This window comes from Nyctibius grandis, chromosome Z (genome assembly GCF_013368605.1).
Source record: "Nyctibius grandis isolate bNycGra1 chromosome Z, bNycGra1.pri, whole genome shotgun sequence".
Lineage (NCBI taxonomy): Eukaryota > Metazoa > Chordata > Aves > Nyctibiiformes > Nyctibiidae > Nyctibius > Nyctibius grandis.
The window spans coordinates 97,092,138-97,112,939 of NC_090695.1; the positions used below are offsets into that span (position 1 = coordinate 97,092,138).

General features: G+C 53.3%; 2 protein-coding genes across 2 annotated transcripts; both read left to right on the forward strand.

Annotated features, from left to right (window-relative positions):
* Nucleotides 1–46: 46 nt before the first annotated feature.
* On the forward strand, nucleotides 47–10,262 carry GID4 (GID complex subunit 4 homolog). Its single transcript, XM_068422994.1, is given in 8 exon segments — nucleotides 47–85; nucleotides 87–151; nucleotides 153–408; nucleotides 2,914–2,973; nucleotides 3,830–3,937; nucleotides 4,686–4,787; nucleotides 5,851–5,981; nucleotides 7,543–10,262. Coding segments are annotated over 8 exon segments (825 nt in total). The 3' UTR covers nucleotides 7,607–10,262.
* Nucleotides 10,263–10,641: 379 nt separating this feature from the next.
* Nucleotides 10,642–20,572, forward strand: DRG2 (developmentally regulated GTP binding protein 2). The gene is made up of 13 exons (XM_068424109.1): nucleotides 10,642–10,780; nucleotides 12,109–12,269; nucleotides 12,615–12,704; nucleotides 14,266–14,326; nucleotides 15,279–15,369; nucleotides 15,803–15,875; nucleotides 16,030–16,120; nucleotides 16,316–16,413; nucleotides 17,019–17,095; nucleotides 17,546–17,634; nucleotides 18,547–18,605; nucleotides 19,030–19,083; nucleotides 19,171–20,572. Exons 1-13 carry the CDS (start codon nucleotides 10,717–10,719, stop codon nucleotides 19,255–19,257), a joined length of 1,095 nt encoding a protein of 364 aa, XP_068280210.1. The 5' UTR covers nucleotides 10,642–10,716; the 3' UTR covers nucleotides 19,258–20,572.
* The last annotated feature ends 230 nt before the right edge of the window (nucleotides 20,573–20,802 follow it).

Genomic DNA, 20,802 nt, shown 5'->3' on the forward strand with positions numbered 1-20,802 from the left:
CAATCAGCGCCCGGCACCGCCCCTCCCGCAGCGCCCGCGAGGGCCAATGGGAGCGCGCGGAGGCGCTGCCGGGAGGCCCCGAGCCAGGCGGCGGCGGCGGCGGCGGCGGCCTGGGCGTGCGGAGCGGAGCGGAGCGGGCGGCGCCCCCGGCCGCGCTCGGCCCCGGCCACGCTGGCGCCCGGGGACCCTCCCGAGATGCCGGTGCGGAGCGAGCGGTGCCGCGCGGGCGGGGCGGCGGGCTCGGCCTCTTCGGCGCCCTCCGGGGCGGCCGCCAGCAGCCTGGTGCCGCCGCCCCCCATCAACACGGCGCAGCCCGGCGTGGCCACCTCGCTGCTCTACAGCGGCGCCAAGTTCCGCGGGCAGCAGCGCAGCAAGGGCAACGCCTACGAGGTGGAGGTCGTCATGCAGGTGAGGGGCTCGCCGGCGCCCGCCTCCCCCCTCCCCGAGCCCGCCGCGGCGGAGCCCCGCTCTCCTCAGGCCACGGTGGCTGTTCCTACCCGACCGGTCACCTCCCGGCTCCCCCTTGTCCTCTCCCGGTCCCCTAAGGCCGCGGTCGTCTAGTCTCCCGGCCCCTCGGGCCCAGTCGTCTTTTCTTCCTCGCAGTCCCTCGGCCGCTGCCGTCCCGCCCGCCCTCGTTACCCCCAGGCCCCGGTTGCCGGCCCCCCCGGCTCGGGTCGGTGTCTGCCCTCCCTCAGTTCCCTCACAACCCAGATGGTGGTGTGCTTCCCCCCCAGTCCCTGTCCCCTGAGCCCCAGCGAGGCCTGTGGCTGAAGTGGGGGAGACCCTTTCTGTAGTCCTACCGTCCCCCCTCCCCTCAGCCCCAGTGAGGTGGGACCAGGATGGCAGAGGCCTCAGGAAGACCATTCCCCTCAGGGCTGGAAATGCCCGTTGTCCTTCCTGCCCCTGCTCCCCCCTGGCCTGGCTGTGATTCCCCTGGTTCTGTCAAGTGCAGCAATGGCTGTGACTCCTCAGGCTCTGGAGAGGCCTCTGTCCTCGCCGTGCGCTCTCCCTTCCTTTCAGGATGCAGGGAAAAGACCCTGTCCTGTTCCCCTCAGGTCCAGTGGGGCACAAGGCCACCTCCTTGCTCCCTTCCCCTCAAACCCTGAGGGGGGCCAACTGCCCTCAAGCCTTTCCCCCCACCTCTTTGCCCAATTCCCCTCAGGCCTGGCAAGTTTATAACCCGGTACCCCCCCCCATTTCCCTCGGGCTCCGGGGTGGCCGTGCACCTCCAGGCCACGCGGCAGGAGGGTAAGAACTTGGCTTAGAGTGGGTGTTGTCCTGGGAAGTCCCTACCAGCAGGACAGCCTGTATTTCAGGCCTGGCTGCAAATCAGCAGGCATCCAGGTCCTAGTCCCTGGCTGGCACAGCATGGCCCAGCTGGACCTGGGACTCGGGGTTCCCCATCCCTGGGGTGTCGGAGACTCCCTCAGGCTGGGCAGGGAGCCTGGGGCGACGTGCAGGGGTTTGTCTGTGGCAGGAATGCAGCCAGACAGCTGTAGTGCCCAGCTGTGCTGGGGAATTGGGACGCTGGTTCCTGTGGCTTTCCCATTCCTCCCTGCAGTCATTGTCACCCTGCATGCTTTATTTTTAGTCCTAGGCGTTGGCACGATGGCTTTGGGCAGAGCTGGCGAGGTGTGGAGTCATTAGTACGCGGGCAAGGCAGACATCTGATACATGCTTTCCTATAGAGCACCCTGCGAGTCACGGCTTTGTTCCCAGTTTGGTGGCACGGGACCTGGGGGGCCGTGATTGAGCGTGTAGCAAGCGAAGTGACGAGGCTTAACGTGCATGTCGGCGTTGTGGCGTGGTGTCAGAGCCCCAGGGTCAGCAGATGGGGTAGTGCTTGAACCTGACCGTCTGTTTTCAGATAGGGTCCTCCCCTTGTCGACAGCAGGAGCGTACCTGCTACGGTTTGCCGTGGTGGGGACATCCTATGGCTGATGGGCTTCACTGCACGCTGCCTCCTCGCAGGGGCTGGCTGGGGCTTTGTGCTAAAAATGCTGCTGTTGTGCGCGTGTCAGCCGAGAAGAGGTGGCTGCCTGCTCTCCCTGCACTGAGCGCAGAGAAACGGCGCTTTGCTTTGATCACAGGTGGGGGAGATCCATCTTCTCACAGCTGATGTTTGCACTTCCACAAATAACTCTCTTCTTGCTTGGAAAACGGATCTGGAGATGTTGGGGAAAAGCTTGGAAAAGCCCCTGCTGTTAAAGGTGCTTGGAACAGACACAGCCCCCTGCCTAGTTCCTGCACAGCAGAAGCAGCAAGATGCAGGCCTGTAACTCAAAAGAAGGGTGGCATAAAAGCATTAGATCGGGGAGAAAAGCCTCTTTCAAAGTGCATGAGACACTGTCTGGCTTCTGGGCAGGATTTGGCTTGTGCTGTGCTGCCAGGCCGGGTACTGGGCAGGGAGTACAGGTAGCCCGTTAGAGAGGCGTGGGTCAGGCCTGATAAATAAGCAGACAGCAACGCTTAGGGCTGTGCTTTCTTCCTCTAGCCTGAATTATCTCTGTTAAAGAGACGCTTTTTACTCTTACCTGGCCACCAGTTCACTTGTAACAGTTAACTGGGAAATAAGGGGGCTGGGAGTGTGGGTGATTCTGTCAGCGGTGCTCTGATTCTGCTGGAGACCTCTGGGCAGAGGGTGCTGCCTCAGCGTGCTGGAGCTGGAAGCAAGCGGGGTGTTGTCACGTCTGGGGTGTAGGGGCTGTCAGAGGTGAGCTGGGCACCTGTAAAGGATCTTTCCGAGTGGTTTTCAGCCCTGGGGAAGGGCTGCCAGTGTGAGCGTTGGGCAGTAAGCTGGACAGTCTGTACCAGTTGAAGCTGAAATTAGCCTTGGAGGGGTCGGAAACTGCTTTGGATCAATTGGGTGCCTTCACACGTATGCTTATGGTTGGACTTTGTATTCTTTTCTAGCATGTGGATATGGAAAACTCCTATCTCTGCGGATACTTGAAGATTAAAGGCCTTACAGAGGTGAGTGTTAACTGCAGAACAAGAAAAGATGCTGTGTAAAGGCTTTTCTCTTTCCTGGTGGGGTGGGAGAAGCTGCCACCAGAAAGAGGAAGTGGAGGGACTAAGCATACAGTAAATTTGACCACGGAGTAGTTTAAAAGCTTCAGTCTGTTGTTCTTGGCACGTCAAGGAAATGTGACGGGCCTTGATGGGAGTCCTGAATGAGGGAAGCTTGTCTGGCATCCCTTGAGGTCTGAGCAGAACCGAATCTGGCCCTGCAGGCAGCTTTGGGCACCCTGCCAGTGGTGGTGTGTTGCTGAGAGAAAATAAACCAGGACCCAAACAGTCAGATCTTTACATACTTCCTTCCCTGTCCGTCCTCTGAGATTGCTCGTGGTGTCGGACAGTTGGTGAGAGCTGTCTCCCAGGGGCGATGCTCTACACGGGAGCGCTTGGAGAAGCTCTCTTGCCCCACCTGAGCCTACTACAAAGCTGGAGAAGCACCTTCTGCCCTGGTGGGGTGGCCTAATCCAGCCCTTGGGCTTTGTAGCACTCACACAACAGCCGCTGGGTATCTGCTGGGGAGCGGTGCTGGCTGTAAATGGTCACTCGTGATCGTCCAGCCCTGCAGTCCGGCTCTGACACGGCTCCTGCTGGTTTCATGGAGTCAACGGGGAGGCAGAGAGAGGCTGGAATGCGAGGGTGGAGGAGAGCTGTGGGGCAGGACGAGCCAGTGTGCTGCTTGGAGGGACAAGAGTACCAGACTGGAGCTCTTGCTGCGAGATGCTCCTTTTTGCTGAGCGTGTGCACCTCCGTCTGTGCTTGAGTTTCTGTCTCTAGGTGACAAATCTTCTGACCTCTCGTTCCTCTCTCCTAGGAGTACCCAACCCTCACCACTTTCTTTGAAGGGGAAATAATCAGTAAAAAGCACCCTTTCTTAACGCGCAAGTGGGATGCTGACGAAGACGTGGATCGTAAACACTGGGTAAATAAATCTGGGGGGCAGATGTGGGTCTGACGCGGTCCTGGCTGAGCAGCTGGTTTAGAGGTGAGGTGCAGCATGTGCCTATGCAAGAGCTGTCGGAAGGGCCTGGAAAGCTCTCCTTTTTGGGTGTCTCCCTCCTTTCCCCACTGGGATCTTTGCAACTAGAGGTCCCTTCAGCAGGCTGCTGGCTGTGATCCGGGAGAAGGGAGGGGGTGTCTTGCTTTCCGCGTGCTGGGCCTGGGGTTGGAAGGGAGCAGGAGCAACCCCCAGCTCTTGCCCTCCCGAGGAGAACACCCTCCTTGTTTTGAAAGCTTATTGCAAAATGGAGTGGGGAAGGGGAGAGGTGCTGCTCTGGCACAGGCAGGGCTGTCGATACCCGTGTCTCAGTCATCCCTACTTGGGGTAGGGTGTGTCTGCCCCTGTGCCCTGGATCGGGGCCGCAGCAGCCAGCTGATTGCCTTCTTGCCTTGACCTTTGCTGTTCTTTGCCAGACTTTGATGTTTATCATCCTTCCATCAAAATATCTTCCTCTGGAAGTGCAGGAGCTTCTCCAGCCGGGCTGGATATGGCTGTGGGTGTCTGGCAATCCTCTGGGTTCCCCTGTGCCAGGCCTGGGGGGTGTGTTTAGCACTGCTCCAAGGGAAGAGCAGCCCCTTTGGTGAGGAGGTCCTGTTCTGTAGCAGTTCTTCCCTCCTAAATAGCAGGAATTCCTGCTGGAATAAGCATCCTGTTTTTTTTCTTATTTCAGGGGAAGTTCCAGGCTTTTTACCAGTATGCAAAAACATTTAACTCTGATGACTTTGATTATGAGGATCTGAAAAACGGGGACTATGTCTTCATGAGATGGAAGGTAAACTCCCCATGTCTGCTTCTCTGATGAGCTGCTTGCAAGCAGCTGACAGAGGCTTGTGGTGCCTGAAAGCTTTGTCAGCTACGCTGGTTTAATGAAAGATCTCACCCTCCCAACCTCGTAACCCACCATACTTGCAAATTCCAGTGTGACTCCTGTCTAGCCAGCTAATTGCGTCCTAAAGGGCTGCAGTCATGGCTAAAACCACAACAGGAAAATCTTGCTTGGTGATGCTCCAGAGGATGAGAGAATTGGTGTCTCTGGTCCCTGTGTGGGGCCTGTGTGTTTGATTCAGACTGGCCAGTCTGCACCTCTCTGTTCTTCAGCTGGATCAGTTCCTCCCTCTTTACATGAGCCTTGTGCATCTGCGAGGGGGCGAAATCATGGGATCACAGAATGGTTTGGGTTGGAAAGGACCTATAAAGATCATCAAGTCGAACCTCCCTGCCACGGGCAGGGACACCTTTCCATTAGACCAGGTTGCTCCAAGCCCCATCCAACCTGGCCTTGAACACTGCCAGGGAGGGGGCAGCCACAGCTTCTCTGGGCAACCTGGGCCAGGGTCTCACCACCCTCACAGGAAAGAATTTCTTCCTAATATCTAAATCTACCCTCTTTTAGTTTAAAACCATTACCCCTCATCCTGTCACTACAGGCCCTGATAAAAAGTCTCTCTCCATCTTTCTCCTAAGCCCCCTGTAACTATTGAAAGGCTGCAATAAGCTCTCCCTGGAGTCTCCTCTTCATCAACCATGCAGCTCTGATTCCTGATTTTGCAATTGGCCTCTGGTTTGCAGGGGGCAGGTGTTGAGCTGCCACCTGTCTTGTGCACAGTTTAAATTCTGTTCTCAGTCGTCTGCGTCCCTGTTAGCTGCCTGCAGCGGCAGGTGGTGAGAGGACACGCTGGTCTCTGCGGTCTGGGCTGCTGCGAGCGCAGCGAATGCTCAGCCAGGAATGCCTTTGTGTTAATGGGTGCCAGTTTTCAGTTTGGGAGGGCAGACTGGGTGGGGAGGGGGTAGTATTTGACCAGCATTTTACAATAAGGTCTGTGTTTTGTGTGCAGGAGCAGTTCCTAGTCCCAGATCACACTATCAAAGACATCAGCGGTGCTTCCTTTGCTGGTTTCTATTACATCTGCTTCCAGAAGTCAGCAGCGTCTATAGAGGGCTATTACTACCATAGGAGTTCAGAATGGTAAGGAAGTGTCCTTCCTCCTGCAGGCTGAAGGGTGGCTCCTCAAACCAAGCAGTGACTCCTCTTCTGCTTGTACGCAGCCTTGAGAGTGTCCAGGTGGTGCTTCTCTGGGCTGGGAAGGAGGTTCAGTCTGGGCTGGACCTCGAGGCAGAAGGGAGGGTGTGTGTGCTGTGCTTGGCCAGAGCAGGCTAGTGCAGCCCATTCATGTGGTATAAAGCGCTGCCCTTTTTGCAAGGCTGGGGATAATCAGGCTGGCAGCGTGGTGCAGGGGAGATAGAAGGGCTGGAGATGTGCTGTGGCCAAGTGAAGCAATGGTGTGGTGTGCCAGTGAGGGGTGTTGGGAGGCAGACACAGCTGCAGGTCACTGAAGACATCCCTCCAGAAGCGCGGTCTCCAGTCCAAACGCTTGCCTGCTCACCCCCTCCCATGGGGACAGGCACGTGTAAAGCAGCCTGGCCTCGTGTGTGGGGTTGTGCTCCCTCAGCTTGTGCTTTGCTCAGTGATTCAAGCTTTGAGCTTCTAGAGGATGTCAGAGGGGCCTTTGAGAAGGAGCTTGGTGCTTTCTCACATATAACAGCTTGGCTGTTGCTTCCTTCAGGCAGAAATCTTGTTATGCCGGTGCTTTGTAGTCCACGGTCCGTGGGATGCTGCTGTAAGACACAGGGAGCAGCCAAAGTTAATTGTTTGGTTTCTTATTAAAGCCATGTGACAAGTAGCTGTGGAGAGCTCTTCCCTCTGACAGCCTTGGATGTTGGTCACGTGCAGCAAGTGAATCTGAGGGTGGCTGGAAGCTCTCACGGGGAGGGAAGGTACCTGGGAGGCTTTCACACAAATCTCCTCAAGCTGAGCTTTGAAAGACCTGAGTGTAATTTGCAGTTGTAGCAAACACGGTTTGAACATGAAAGTTGTTGAACTTCAAAAGGTGTCTAAAAACCCCAGTCAGCCCACCCGAGCGCAGCCTGGCTGCAGGTAGCTCAGAGGCACAGGAGTGGAAATGAGGAACGATGCCGAGTCCTCACAGGGTTTTGGCACCACGAGTAAGTGGGTGTTGGGTGTCTGAACACCTCTGAGACCCTAAAGGGGAAGAGAAGAGCCAGCCATCAGAATCCCAGAATCAACCAGGTTGGAAGAGCCCTCTGGGATCATCGAGTCCAACCATTGCCCTGACACCACCACGTCAACTAGACCAGGGCACTAAGTGCCATGTCCAGTCTTTTCTTAAACCCCTCCAGAGATGGTGACTCCACCACCTCCCTGGGCAGCCCCTTCCAACGGCTAATGACCCTTGCTGAGAAGAAATGCTTCCTAATGTCCAACCTGACCCTCCCCTGTCCAAGCTTGAGGCTGTGTCCTCTTGTCCTGTCGCTGGTTGCCTGGGAGAAGAGGCCGACTCCCACTGCGCTACAACCTCCCTTCAGGTAGTTGTAGACTGCACTAAGGTCACCTCTGAGCCTCCTCTTCTCCAGACTAAGTCTCCTCCAGACATCAGACCAGCCTTTAGTGCTAGGGGAGTTCTGTTGCTCTCTGTAATCCTCTCGTCTGTCTTTTCCCTCTCTCCCAGGTATCAGTCATTGAATTTAACTCACGTTCCTGAGCACAGCGCTCCTATCTACGAATTCCGATGACAGCAGTCCAGGACTGATACCGCACAGAAGCAAACCGGGCAGGAGAGCATGGTCTGCCAGGAGAACTGTGTCCCTGTCGGAGCACGGGAATGCACGCTTCTCTCCTGCCCCTCGGACTCGCGCGAGAGAGCCTGAATGTTAACCCACCCAGCCCAAGGAGTGTGGCTGCTGGAGCTTGATTCTCCCTCCTGTCGAGTGGCGATTTGATCTTTAATCTGGTTTTAAGCTACCTTTAAATGCACTTTCTTATTGCACAGCTAGTTTCTCTATCACTGAAATTCCTCCCGGCTCTCCTCTGGAAGCTGTTTCTCAGTAGCTGGAATCAGTGGTCTGTCCTTTGAGTAATAAGAAAATATAAGCTCAGGGCTTATATTTTCCTTGTTACAGCCTGATATGAGTTGGAATCGCCAGGACTCAGGTTTGTTGCCCACATTGCCAGCTCTGATGCTCCCAGAGCCGGGTCCCGTGTGTGAGGCTCTGCTTGGCAGAGAGCTGCTCAGCTGCAGAGTCTGGTGAGGGAGTGTTGGCGGAGATGGATAAGGCTGGAACGAGTCTTTGCTTCGCGCTGGCTAACGAGGTTAGCTGGAGCTGCAGATCTTTCAGGAACGCCAGCCCGTTGGAGCTGGGAGCTGTTCCGGTGTCGGGATACGCCACTGGGAATTGATTTGATGTACGGACTTCCAGGCTCTCAGTAAAGTGGATCTGAACTCTGCTTATAGGTGTATATTTGCTCTTTACTTAAGTTAAGGGTAAAAAAAGAAAAAAAAAAAAAGACTTTTATTAAAAAAAAAAGTATTTTTATGGTTCCTTTTCCCAAGGACCCGATGGCAAATGCACAAGTACTCGATTACATTTTACTGTTTTCACATTGAAAACCGGGAATGTCTGCGTTGGTTTTTATATCCGTGTATGTACTCAGCTATCCGCTTTGGGAGAGTAACGGGGGTGCAAGTGTTGAGCAGCGTCGCAGGAACAGCTCTGGGGCTGGTCAGCATTTGTACTCGCTCTTCATGCTTCACCAACACGACTGCGTGGTACCTTTTTACAAGGCAAAACAAAAAAAGGAAAAAAAAAAACAACAAAAAAACCCCAGTAGCTCTCCTCTGACTTTGAAACGTTTCAAGTGATATAACTTAAGGCTCGTGTGCCAAATGCGTGTGGTTTATTTTTTTTTAAAAGACATTTTAAAAGTTGGCCTCAGTTGTATATTTAATGTGACAGTCCCCGCTGTGGGGCTTTTGTGAGAGTTTAGTTTTGCGTTTTTCTGGCTGTTTTTAAAAACAACCCCCTTCAAGCAGGCTCGTGTCACGCGCGACGGGGTCGGTGTGGGGAACGGGTTTGCTGGGAGAGGAAAGCGAAGCCCCCGCGTCCCTCGTGCCAAGGTGGTTTGGGTTTTCTTCTTTTTAACTAACCTTCCTTTCGGCAGCGTGTCTGTCTGGTTTATTGCAGCAGTGGAATTGGTAGTTGAAGCCTTAACGAGAAAGTGTTCGGGTCTCGGTGAGCCCATTTGCTCATCCTGTGCGATCGGGGAAGCGGGGCGGGCTGGTCTCGGGAGATGATGCGGAAAGCACCTGCCTCGTGCGTGCTCTTGGCCGCGGATGAATCCTTTTCCCCAGCATAAATGGAGAGAGGGCTGCTTAGGGGAGAAGGGGGGAGACCTGGCGGGATCCCCCCGGGATGGAGGAAGCGTGTGCCGTTGTCTTGGCCGTTGCGGGTAGATTTGTACAGTGGTGTAAAGGCAAGCGGGAGAGTGATCCGAGGCATGAAGGGAGAGTGGCTGTGAGCAGAGCAGTTGGGAAGCAGGTTCCCATTTTATTCTGCTTCTCTTGGAGAAACTTGGCCCCTTTGGTGGGGGCAGAGGGGTTTCCTCACAGGCAGTGCTGGTTTTAGAGGCGAAAGCTGGTGGCACCGTCTCGCCGTGACCAAGCACGGGGTCGAAGCCTCCTCACAGGCACTGCATGGACGTGGGGAGCCCCACGCTGCTGGCTGCTTGCAGCCCTCCAGAGCTGTCTGTGTGCAATACTGGTGGCGGCACCGGTGTCCCTGCACTCCCCAGGGCTGTCCGTGCCAGCGTGAGACTCGGGTTTGTGATGTGGTTTAGTTAATTAAAGCTGGTTGTTGGCAGAAGCTGGGTTAGGAAGGGTCCTGGGGTTGTTTAATATGCATAACTACCCCAAAATGGCTCTTGAAGTTTTTCTCTGAGACTCGGTATGTTGCAGGAAGGGTGAGGAAGGAGCATCCTGCTCTCTGCCTGTCTCCATCCCGCCGTCCTGAAGCCAATTTCAGCTGAAATCCAAAACCACCGTCGTGATGCCGCCCCGTGGGACGCGCGTGGCGGGTACAGAGCAGGTCGTGGAGCTGAGAGGTTTGCAGGGGCTGTCGGTGTTCAGGGCTTCCCTCTTAAAGCCTTCGTTTTGGTTTTCTTTTTCTTTGACTTGTTAGATGAGCTAAGGAGAGGTGTTACGTATGTCGTGGTGGGAGTGAGAGCTGACCGGGGGAGGATCTGGGGTGCGGAGGTAAGAAATGGGGTATTTGGGTTTGGAAGAGGTTGTGCCGTCTCTTTTTAACCGCGCTGGCTGCTGAGGGCTGTTCTTGTGGGCGGATGGAGCAGGGGCTGAGGGGGAGCAAACAACATCCAAATTAAACATGAAATGTATTTAAGGGGTCTGTGTCCGTGTCTGTTTGTTGACCAAAGCGCTTCTCGGTGCCGGGGCAGGGCTGGGCTGCATCTCCCTGCTCCAGGGTTTCTCCAGGGATCCAACAAGCTGCTGATGGCCTGAAAGGGGGTTAATTAGAGGGGCAGGAGGGGGAACGGCCTGGCGTGGGGGGCTCCCTGGGAAGCCCCCCTGGTTCCTGCGCACTTTGCCCAGCAGCAGCCCCTGTTCACCCCATCCTCCGCCTCCCCGGGCAGGGCAGCGGAACGGGCGGCGGGCGGAACGCGAGCCGCGGGGCGCGGGAGGCGGCCGGAGAGGCGCGGCGGGTGCACAGCACCGCCCGCCCAGGGCCGGCCCGGACGCCTGAGGGGGACGGACGGAGGGGCCGGCGGCGCTTCCGGCGTGCGGCGTGCGGGGCCGGGGGAGCGGAGCGGGCCGGGCCGGCCGGGCCCCGCCATGGGCATCCTGGAGAAGATCTCCGAGATCGAGAAGGAGATCGCCCGCACGCAGAAAAACAAAGGTCCGGGCCGGCGGGGGCTGAGTGACCTGGGGCTACCGGGCGGGGCAGGCCCCCGGGGGGGTATGGGGGAAGAGGGGGCTGGGGGGCTCAGGGGGGCTGCCGGGTTCTGGGGGGACTGGGAGTGGGTACGGGGTGACTGGGGTTGTGAAGGCCTGGGGGGGAGGCAGAGGGGCTGCTGGGTTCTGGTGGGGGGTACGAAGGAAGAGGGGGCGGGGGGTGTGAGGGCCTGGAGGGAGCAAAGGGGCTGCTGGGAGGGGGTACGGGGAAAGAGGTGATGGTCTGGGCCATGGGAGAGGTGGGATGCAGGATGGGGTGTTGGGGTACAAGGACCCGTAAGGGGGTGGTTGAGGGGCTTGAGGTGTTGGGGGCTGGGGCAGGTGAGGGAGCAGGGTGAGCCCGGAGGCTGGGTGAGGGTGTGGGGGCAGCCCCTCCTGGCAGCCACCCTGTTTCCCCGCTGTCGATGCCCTGACCCATGCCAGGGGGAAGCCTCGGGTGGCACGCCTGGAGGAGGTGCCGTCCAGAGCCCTGGCAGCACCCTGGCTCTGCTCGGAGCTGGGCTGAGGACCCCAAGTGCTGCTGGCACAGGGGGCCCGGGGCTGTCTTCTGTGGGGTCCCCGATCTGGCATTTGAATGCCTTAACGGGGGGCCTGGGGAGCAGAGCTCCCCTCGGGTTCTGGAGAGCAGGTCCCCAGAACCTCGCTGCTTCTGGAGGCTTGGGCTGTGGTAAATAAAGGAAAGGAAAAATAATAAAACCTGTAATCTCCCGGGTTTCTTGCCCTTCCCTGTTACGAAGGAAGCTTTTGCAGAAGCAACTACCTTCTTTTTTTCTGTATCAGGTGTAAATTCAAGTGTTTTGCTAAGAATAAGTCAATAAAGTACCTTCACACATGTGAGCCCCAGGTTAAATGTGTCTTTAGAAACTGACAAGAGCAGGAGAGAAAAAAAACCCTGCATTTTAGGGTCCTGAACGTGACCAGGTGTAAGGAGGGGCCTTTGTCCAGGAGTGGCTGTTCCCCCTGTGGCCTCTCCCTCCTTGACTGACTCACTTCACCCGTTCATTCCCACACCTGCTCTCCCTCTGGCTTTGCACCTTTTACCCAGAAATTTTTTGGCTGTTTATTTCTGACTGTCTGTGCAGGTTACTAGAAGGTTTGCTCTCAAAGGCCAATATTTCAAAAGAAATTTCAAAGCTGTGGGGTAGCTCTTGTGCGTGGCAGTGGTTAAGATGTTGACTGAGATCCATAGAGTTTCTTTTTAGGAAGGTTCTTTCTAGAAGTGAATTATCAGCAACTTTCTGTCAACCAGTTGTTGCCTTTGTGTTATTCCAGCCACCGAGTACCACCTCGGCCTGCTGAAGGCAAAGCTTGCAAAATACAGAGCTCAGTTGCTAGAACCCTCCAAATCCTCGGCTGCTAAAGGAGAAGGCTTCGATGTGATGAAATCTGGAGATGCCCGGGTGGCTCTGATCGGTTTTCCTTCTGTGGGTAAGGTCAGTGAGTGTCTGTGTTAACCACGTGGCTCGTGTGTCCCCAGTTTGTGGTTAGCAGCAGCTGTAAAGCAGATATCCGTGTTCTCTTCGGCTTTCACCTCCTTGCCATGAGTTGACAGAAGGTTATTGTACACTGAGAGCTGGAAGTTAGAGCTGGGGAAAACACTCCTTCGTCTTGTGTGTGGTGCCCTGGGGTCTTGCGCTTGGCTTCAGTTCCTGTGCCCAGAATGGCCACGACACGACTCCTAAAAGCCGAGGAACACTTTGGTGACGCGTGTTTTGCTGAGCATTCACTGGCTCTTTCATTCACATTATCTATAGTGATGCTGATCTCTTCCATTTCAGTCCACGTTTTTGAGTTTAATGACCTCGACCGCCAGCGAAGCTGCGTCTTACGAGTTCACCACCCTGACGTGTATTCCAGGAGTCATAGAAGTGAGTAGGATTCTCTTCCCTTTGGTATCGTAGTAGTAAGAAACCCAGACTTGTGTCTGTTCACACCAGTTAGGCTTGTGCTACTTCTAAGCAGCAGTGATATCCAAAGGTCTCTGCTGACTTCTGCTTTAACCTTTCGGAGGTCTCGAGTGCTTGTGGTATCAGGTCGGCTGCAGCCTGCAGTGCTGATTTAGCGCTTCCCTGGGCTACATAACTCCTCAGGATTGACTGCCCAGGCGGGGTTTCCTGTGCTGCTGTTTGACTGACCAGAGCAATACGGCAATTCTCAACTGAATTTTTTATAACTGCTATTGGCACCATTGACCAGATGGCTGGAAACCTTGACAGATTGGTTTTTAATGAAGCTTTAAAAGAGGCAATCTGTGCTGTGATCAATTTGGAAAGGAAATACAACTCCTCCTGTCCTTGAGGAGTTTTATTAGTGGTGGCCTAAGCATCCATCAGTAAAGCCAAATGATAAAGGGCATCAAACTGAAAAATGTCCAAGAGTAGTGAGAAAATCTGAGTCAGAATTGAAAGTGGAGTTAACACCAATCCGGTTCCTTTCATTATTTAAAACGAACACCAATATTGTAACAGATCCAGACGCAGCCGTGAGCTGCCGTCAGTCGCTAAAGCCGTTACTGAGGACTTTGCTGCAGCAATGGCTTGAAAGCTGCTGCCCTGCAGATCTGGTGAATGAAAGTCTCCCGTTATTTCCTGATACTGGAAGATCTGCATCACATCTGAGCAGTTCTGATTCTGGAGGGTCTGACCTACGAGGAACGGCTGAGGGAGCTGGGGGTGTTTAGCCTGGAGAAGAGGAGGCTCAGAGGTGACCTTAGTGCAGTCTACAACTACCTGAAGGGAGGTTGTAGCAGAGTGGGAGTCGGCCTCTTCTCCCAGGCAACCAGCGATAGGACAAGAGGACACAGCCTCAAGCTTCGCCAGGGGAGGTTCAGGTTGGACATTAGGAAGCATTTCTTCTCAGCAAGGGTCATTAGCCATTGGAAGGGGCTGCCCAGGGAGGTGGTGGAGTCACCATCTCTGGAGGTGTTTAAGAAAAGCCTGGACATGGCACTTAGTGCCCTGGTCTAGTTGCCATGGTGGTGTCAGGGCAATGGTTGGACTCGATGATCCCAGAGGGCTCTTCCAACCTGTTTGATTCTGTGATTCTGTGATCTGTCTCAGTACGAGCTGGTGGCGCTTGCTTATTGCAGTGCTTTCTCATTACACCAAGCAAGTAAGCGTTGTTTCCTGTCCATTTCACCACCTCAGGATAACGCTGCTCTTGTACCGTGCTGTTTTCCCGGTCAAATTGCCCTCGTGTGATGCTTTAGGAGGTCAGGACCTAACGTACCACAGCGTGTGGTGTTGAACGCAGCTCTGGAAGTTGCCTCGACAAAACAGCCATCAGCTTTGTGCAGACTTGTCCTGCCCTGTCAGGTTCATTCAGTTCTACTCTCTGCAGGCTTTGGACTCCAGCACGGCCTTGAGGCTTTCGAGGCAGCTCGGGTGCCCTGCACAAAGCTTTCAGCTTTCTGTCCTGTTTTCTTTTCAGTACAAAGGAGCCAATATTCAGCTGCTGGATCTGCCTGGAATCATCGAAGGAGCAGCACAAGGTTGGCTGATCTCTATGTTCATGTGAAGTGGGGATTTGCCCTCGACAGCCTACCTGGGTGTCTCAAACGTTAGCAGATTTTTCTGGGCCAATCGTTCCCACGTTGGCTTTCCAAATTTTAGAGTCCTTGATCTTATGTGAGGCACGATTCTTATCCCTGAGCCCACGTAAGGTTCTATATGTAGCAGAAGGATGCTTTTCTGGAGGTGGGAGCCAAAGCAAGCCAGTCACTTCTCACCTTCTTGCGTGAGTGTTATCTTGCTCATCTGTTTTCTGGTACAGAGGAAATCTAAAGAAAGAAGCTAGGGAGGCGGAGGGGGAAATCACAGCTAAGCAGTACCCTTTTTTGACTAATTTCCTGAGTTCCTGCCAGTCCTCTCATGACTCCTGATTCTGGGAGGAGATGTTGGCGTTGTCCCTCTGCTTCGTCATTGTCCCAGTTGGCTGGTTGTGTCACAAGATGCCTGAGGAAACTTTGGAAAAACTCCTAATGGTCTTTTTAGTTTTTGAGAATTATGGCCTGATTAATAAGGTCTCTGTCTCCTTTTTGACCAGAAAGTGTATGTCACCCCTCTGCACAGGGGGCCTGGGCCCATATCCCTGTTCTGGGTGAGCCATCTCATCTCTGCCACCTGGAGCTGCACGTGGCTGGGGATGTCTGTCCTGCCGTCAGAGATGTCCTTTCCACCTGTCCTTGGCTTTACACACTCTAGTTCGTGTAACCCATGGTGGAAGTGCAGCAGCAGAGTATTTGTTGGGGCTTGAGCTGGGCATGGTACAGATGGAGCAGATCCACTCGCCCAGGGCCCCCCCAGCAGCTGCCTACAGCCAGTGCAGCACTGCAGGAGCTTTTTCCTTGCCTCCAAGCAGCGGTGCAGGGCAGGAGGCCCAGGCTGTCACAGAGCTGGTAGCTGGTTTCTCTCCCTGATGTATGGCCATCTCCTCTCTCTCAGGGAAGGGCAGGGGTCGGCAGGTGATCGCTGTGGCCAGGACAGCGGACGTTGTTATTATGATGCTGGATGCCACGAAGGGTGAAGTACAGAGGTGAGCGTGTGCTTCTGGGCATGTGGAGCTGCAGGGTGGTGGGCCAGGTTCAGGGGTTCCTGCATGCCCAGAAAACCTGTCAGCTCCCTGTGTGTCCTGTGCATGTTGGGGAACCAGGACTTAAGCTATTGAGTGCAAGATGGAGGTTGTGCTCTGTTAGAAACGTGCTAGCTAACTGGGAGCACCATTTACAGAGCTCTCCACAGATCTCAGCTTGGGCTTCTCAGCTGAAGGACCATTCCCACAGGATGGCCGTTCAGAAATAGGGATGTCAGCCTAGATTTCTACCATAGACTCTGTCCTGCATTAGCTGTGGGTTTTAGATTGCAGTGAAAGCTTATGGCAAAACTGTATCAGTATGATAGTTGGAAAGGTGTGGGTGTCACCTGGCTGCGCCCAGTCTCACGGGTGCTGACGTGCAGTGTCCCTGCAGGGCCTTGCTGGAGAAAGAACTGGAATCTGTAGGAATCCGGCTGAACAAAAGCAAACCAAATATCTACTTCAAGGTGAGGTTTCCTCGTCTGCTGCAGGCACAGCTTGGGTCTGGCTGTCTGCTGAAAGCCGAGGTCACTGTGTGCTGCCCCTCGCGTTGGACAGACTGAAGGGGGGATGTGGATTTTTGCAGACTGTTCTTCAAGTTGCTTTATTGCCTCCCTGCAGCCGAAGAAGGGTGGAGGTATCTCCTTCAACTCAACTGTCACGTTGACTCAGTGCTCTGAGAAGTTGGTGCAGCTCATCCTCCATGAATATAGTATCCTTTCCTAAGATGGGAGACCCTTAAGCCATCAGCAGCTCATGAGTCAAGTGGGACCTGCTGTGGGACAGCCTTGCTGAGTCTTTGGTGCTTGCTGGGCTGGGGACAGGCTTTCACAAGCAAGCTCAGCCCGTCAGCTCACAGTGGTGTGTAGATGTGTTGGGATTTGGGCCTTGACAATGTTCACCTCAGAAATCTTCAACGCTGAGGTCCTCTTCAGAGAGGATTGTTCTCCTGATGAGTTCATTGACGTGATTGTAGGCAACAGGGTCTACATGCCGTGCCTCTACGTGAGTATTGCAGAAACAGCCTGCCTTCCGCCGCGCTCAGCATCTCCTTTCTGCGCTGAAGGAGACACTGGGTCTTCCTGGTTCCTAAAGCAGTAATGATTTGGGGTTTAGGAGGTGAAAAGCACAGCTCAACAGGGAGCTTTTTATAAGCTTTACGCGTGTGGCTGTACTCTGTGTGTGTTCCCTGTGCCCTCTTGTGGCTGGCTGCCGTGGAGCCGCACGAGCTGCCTGTCCTGGTGGCGTGGGGCTTGCCCCCACGGTGTGGAGCCTTTGGCTCCTGTGCAGCAAGCTCTGCACTTTTGAGTCCTCACTACTGGTCCCTTGTGCCAGAGGTCACTTAATGGCTCTGTTTGATAGCGACTGGGTCTATAGTGAAATCCAAGATCCTGGAGAACGTGTTGCAAGTCATCCCAAAGGGAGAACTTCAAAAAGGCTTCTGAATTTTGACAGTTTATTTTACGAGGAGCCTGCCCTCTTGCTGACAGGATCTGTGTTTGTGTCAGATGCTGGAACTACCTTGTTGTACCTACATGTATGTGTCCTACTTCCTTGCTGCGTTGCTGAATTGACTTCCTAAAGGGTGTCTTGTTTTTCCTTTGACTTAGGTTTATAACAAGATTGACCAGATCTCTATGGAGGAAGTGGATCGCCTTGCTCGGAGACCACACAGTGTTGTCATTAGGTAGGAGCCTGTCACGCTGCCTGATGTGCTGGCCCGGGTGGTGCCGTGGTTCAGTTCATACACCCTTCTCCAGCTTCTCCCAAGAAGGGGCTTCTCCGAGGGCTGCCTGCAGCTGCTGGGGTGAGAAGCAGAGCCTCTGTGCAGCTTTCTTCAGGCTTCCCTCCCCTGGAGGGGCAGGCTGCTTGGCTTCTCCACGCTCTGCTGGCCAGAGTAAGCCAGTCCAGCTTGTTTCCTTGGAAGTGCTGGTGTATCTGACTGGGGCTTTGCTGCTTCAAAGCTGCTTGCCCTTCTGAAAGCCCTATTTATTTCACTTTGTGTTTTTCCTTTACTGTCCTCATTAAAAACTTTTCCCCTTGTTCCCTAGCACTTTAATAAGAAGTTTCACCTTGTTCTTCTGGATCTCCAAATCACAACAGCAATAAACACAGAAGTGTTCTTTGTGTTTTGCAGCTGTGGCATGAAACTGAACCTGGACTACTTGCTGGAGAAGCTCTGGGAGTACCTGGCACTTACCTGCATCTACACCAAGAAACGAGGACGTAAGTGACTTAGCTGAACAGAAGGTTTGCAGGGCACAAAGAGCTGCTGTTCATCAAACGCAGACAGGCTGTCAGTGATCTCTTGTGTCCTGGAAATGCTGCAATTACGCTCTCCCTAACCAGCTTTCAGCCCTTGGGAAATACTTTCTGTTCCATCTGATCCAGCCACACGTGTATCCCACCACAACCCTCCTATTCTCTCTGTGCTAGGAGAGCTGAATTTTCATAAGACTTTGTGTGATGATATAAGGATATAAAGTTTATGAGTTCATAGCTTTCTTCCTCATTATGCACACTCTGTGATGAGCTGTTCAGCCCATCGCTACGCAGAAGAGGTCTCCTGTTCTTGCTGTGAGAGGTTTGGTGGTTCCCATGCCAGGCTCCTGAGGGTCAGGAGTGCCTTTGATCCTCCTTCTGCTTTGCAATTCACTTGCAGCTTCTCCCAGTGATGAAGGCACATCTGTAACTTGTTCCTGTTTGGTTGTGAACAGCTGTGACTGAACTTGGGTGGATCTGAGGAGATCAAGGAGCTTTCTGTGAGCTTGTTAAGCTGTGAAATCTTGGGGATTTTACAGAGGACTGCAGAGTGGTTTGGTTTCCTTGAGCCGGTGTGTTTTGACTTGAGTAGTTTTGTTTGTCCAAAGTCAAGTATTTGGAATGGTGTTGGAGAATTGTGAGGAAGGTGTTGACTGTGAGACGTGGGTAACCGTATTTGTGGGGTCTGGAGTGTCTACAGAACCGATGTGATGCTTTCACCTACCTGGATACCAGTTCTGTCTGGGAGCTGGTGAGTGTAACGGGAGGAGGAATTTGGGAGTAGTAAGCACAAGGCAATGTGAGATGGTGTCAGCATGTTAGAACATACTTGATGGAAATCCAATGCTTTTTTCCTCTTCTCCTGCTTCTCCACAGAGAGACCAGACTTTACAGATGCCATTATTCTACGGAAAGGGGCCTCTGTGGAGCATGTGGTAATTTCTCTATCTCTTTTATGTTTTCTTGTCTCTAGAAGGCAGGTTCTTCTTGGAGCTTGATATGATTTGTGCTTCATGAAGCTGGGATTGTGTCCGTGTTTAGCTGGGCTTCTCCTTTTGTTGCCTTTACTGATTCCACCTGCCTCGGGTTTCTTTCCTAGCTGCTATGAAAGGTTAAGAAAAATACTTAATGCACTCCAATGAAAAAGCACATGGAAGGAGTGAAACGGGGCTTTAGTGGACTGGTGATTTGTGTGTGTCTGTTCTGTATCCTTTCAAGCACTGTTAACTGGCTCCTAAAGTCACTGGTGTAGTTTCTGATTTAGACCCGAGTTGCTTCTAGTTCCTGGGTATTGAGCAAGTTGTTTGCAAAGAGTGTCACTGAACTGCCTCACGTGCTGTCTGTCTGTCTGTCTTGCAGTGCCATCGAATTCACAGATCATTAGCCAGCCAGTTCAAGTATGCCTTGGTGTGGGTAAGTGTTTAACAGCAAATGAAATCCCTGTTCTGGGGTGTCTCTGACTGATCTTCTCCTAACTCTTCTCCCCTTTTTGCTTTAAAGGGGACAAGCACAAAATACAGCCCTCAAAGAGTGGGCTTAACCCATATGATGGAGCATGAAGATGTAATTCAGATCGTAAAGAAGTAACCCTCTTTGCTGGTGCCTGGCCTTGTCTTTAATCACTAGGATTGGAACTGACCACATAAAAGCAAAACAAACAAAAAGAGAAAGAGAGAAAAAAAGAAAAAAAAAGAAAAAAAAAGGGAAACGTGTTCCACAGCCAAGAAAGCTTCTGTGAAGCTCCTTCTCTTGAAGAAAGGCAGAAAATGAGGCTACTGTACTTGCAGGTGGGGATGGGGAAGATGGTTTCCATCTTGCAGCATTTCAGGCGAAATAATGTTTCTTAAAAATAAAAAAGGAGCCAATTCGTCTAGGGGACAGTTCCCACAGCTGGCCACGTCCTGCCCCTGGTAGGGTTTGCACATGGATCCATGGGTTAACCTGCTAGTGGCTTGCTTAACCAGTGGGAAGTGGATGGGTTTGTGTGAACAAACCTGGCCCTGTGCTTTGGGCCAGGGAAGCCAGGGTGGAGAGAACATTGCTGATGCTTTGCTGCTTATCCATTGACTTAATTTAAGCATTGATGTGAAACAGAAACAAAGTTCTCCCTCCCCTGCTCGTTGGACACGTTGTCTCTGCAGCTTTCACCGTTGGAGACTTCAGTCTCTGCACCTGAGACAGTTTATAAAGGTCCCACCTCAATTAACATCAAAATGTGGCACCCTGTGCCTCTCCTTAGCTCTGCAGTAGGGTTTGTAGGACATCTTGGTCCAACTGGTACTGAGAGAGATGAGAAATTAAACCTTGTTAACGAATTATTGACCTGACCACAGTGCAGCGGGGTACGATCAAAGAGCCATAGTCTGCAGTGGGGATTCGCTTCTGGCATATCGCTCGTCTGAGGAGCTGTCCTGGGAGTTTGCTCCTTCACTCTTGTCCTGCCCGTTAGTTCCTAAGAGTGTTGCTGGGGATCTGCTGCTTTCTCAGTCGTGCCCCTAAATTCTAGTCACAGCTCTTTGAGCTCCAAGTACCATCCCATGTTGTGGGTTTTACCCCAGCCCTGTTAAACATTTGCTTGTCTGGGTATTTTTCATCAGAAATCTGGGATTTTTCTAATCATGCTTTTTCATTGAAGACTGATGCTAAACAGTTCAGAGTGCCTGATAGAGAGCAGCTCTTCCCTTCTGGGATCAAGAGTTGCCAATAGCTTTTATTTTCTTTTGTTGAAAAAGGGTTCGGTCTGATGTAGATTCTTAACTGTGAGGACAGGTCTGATGGCAAACTTGTCTGCGCAGGGCTCCTTCCCTCTCCTTTGTGCTCCTCCCCACCCCTCACAAACTGATCATGCAGAAATGGAAGGATTATTTTATTTGAGAAAATAAAAGTTGCTATTTCATGTGAACTGGAGGTGTCTGCCTGCAGTGGGGAGACGGTTTGGTGTGTTTTTTGACTCTTTTTTTGCCTTCAGCCACCTGAGGATGCTGTTGCAGGAGGTTGTGGTGGGGAGTAGATTGTGAAGCGGCTGCAGGAGGGCACTGAGGCTGGAGGGGACTTGCTGAGGCGTGGTGGGAGATAAAGAGATATTATACACAATGCCCAAGCTAAGAAGGTGACTTTGAACTCTGTAAGTTC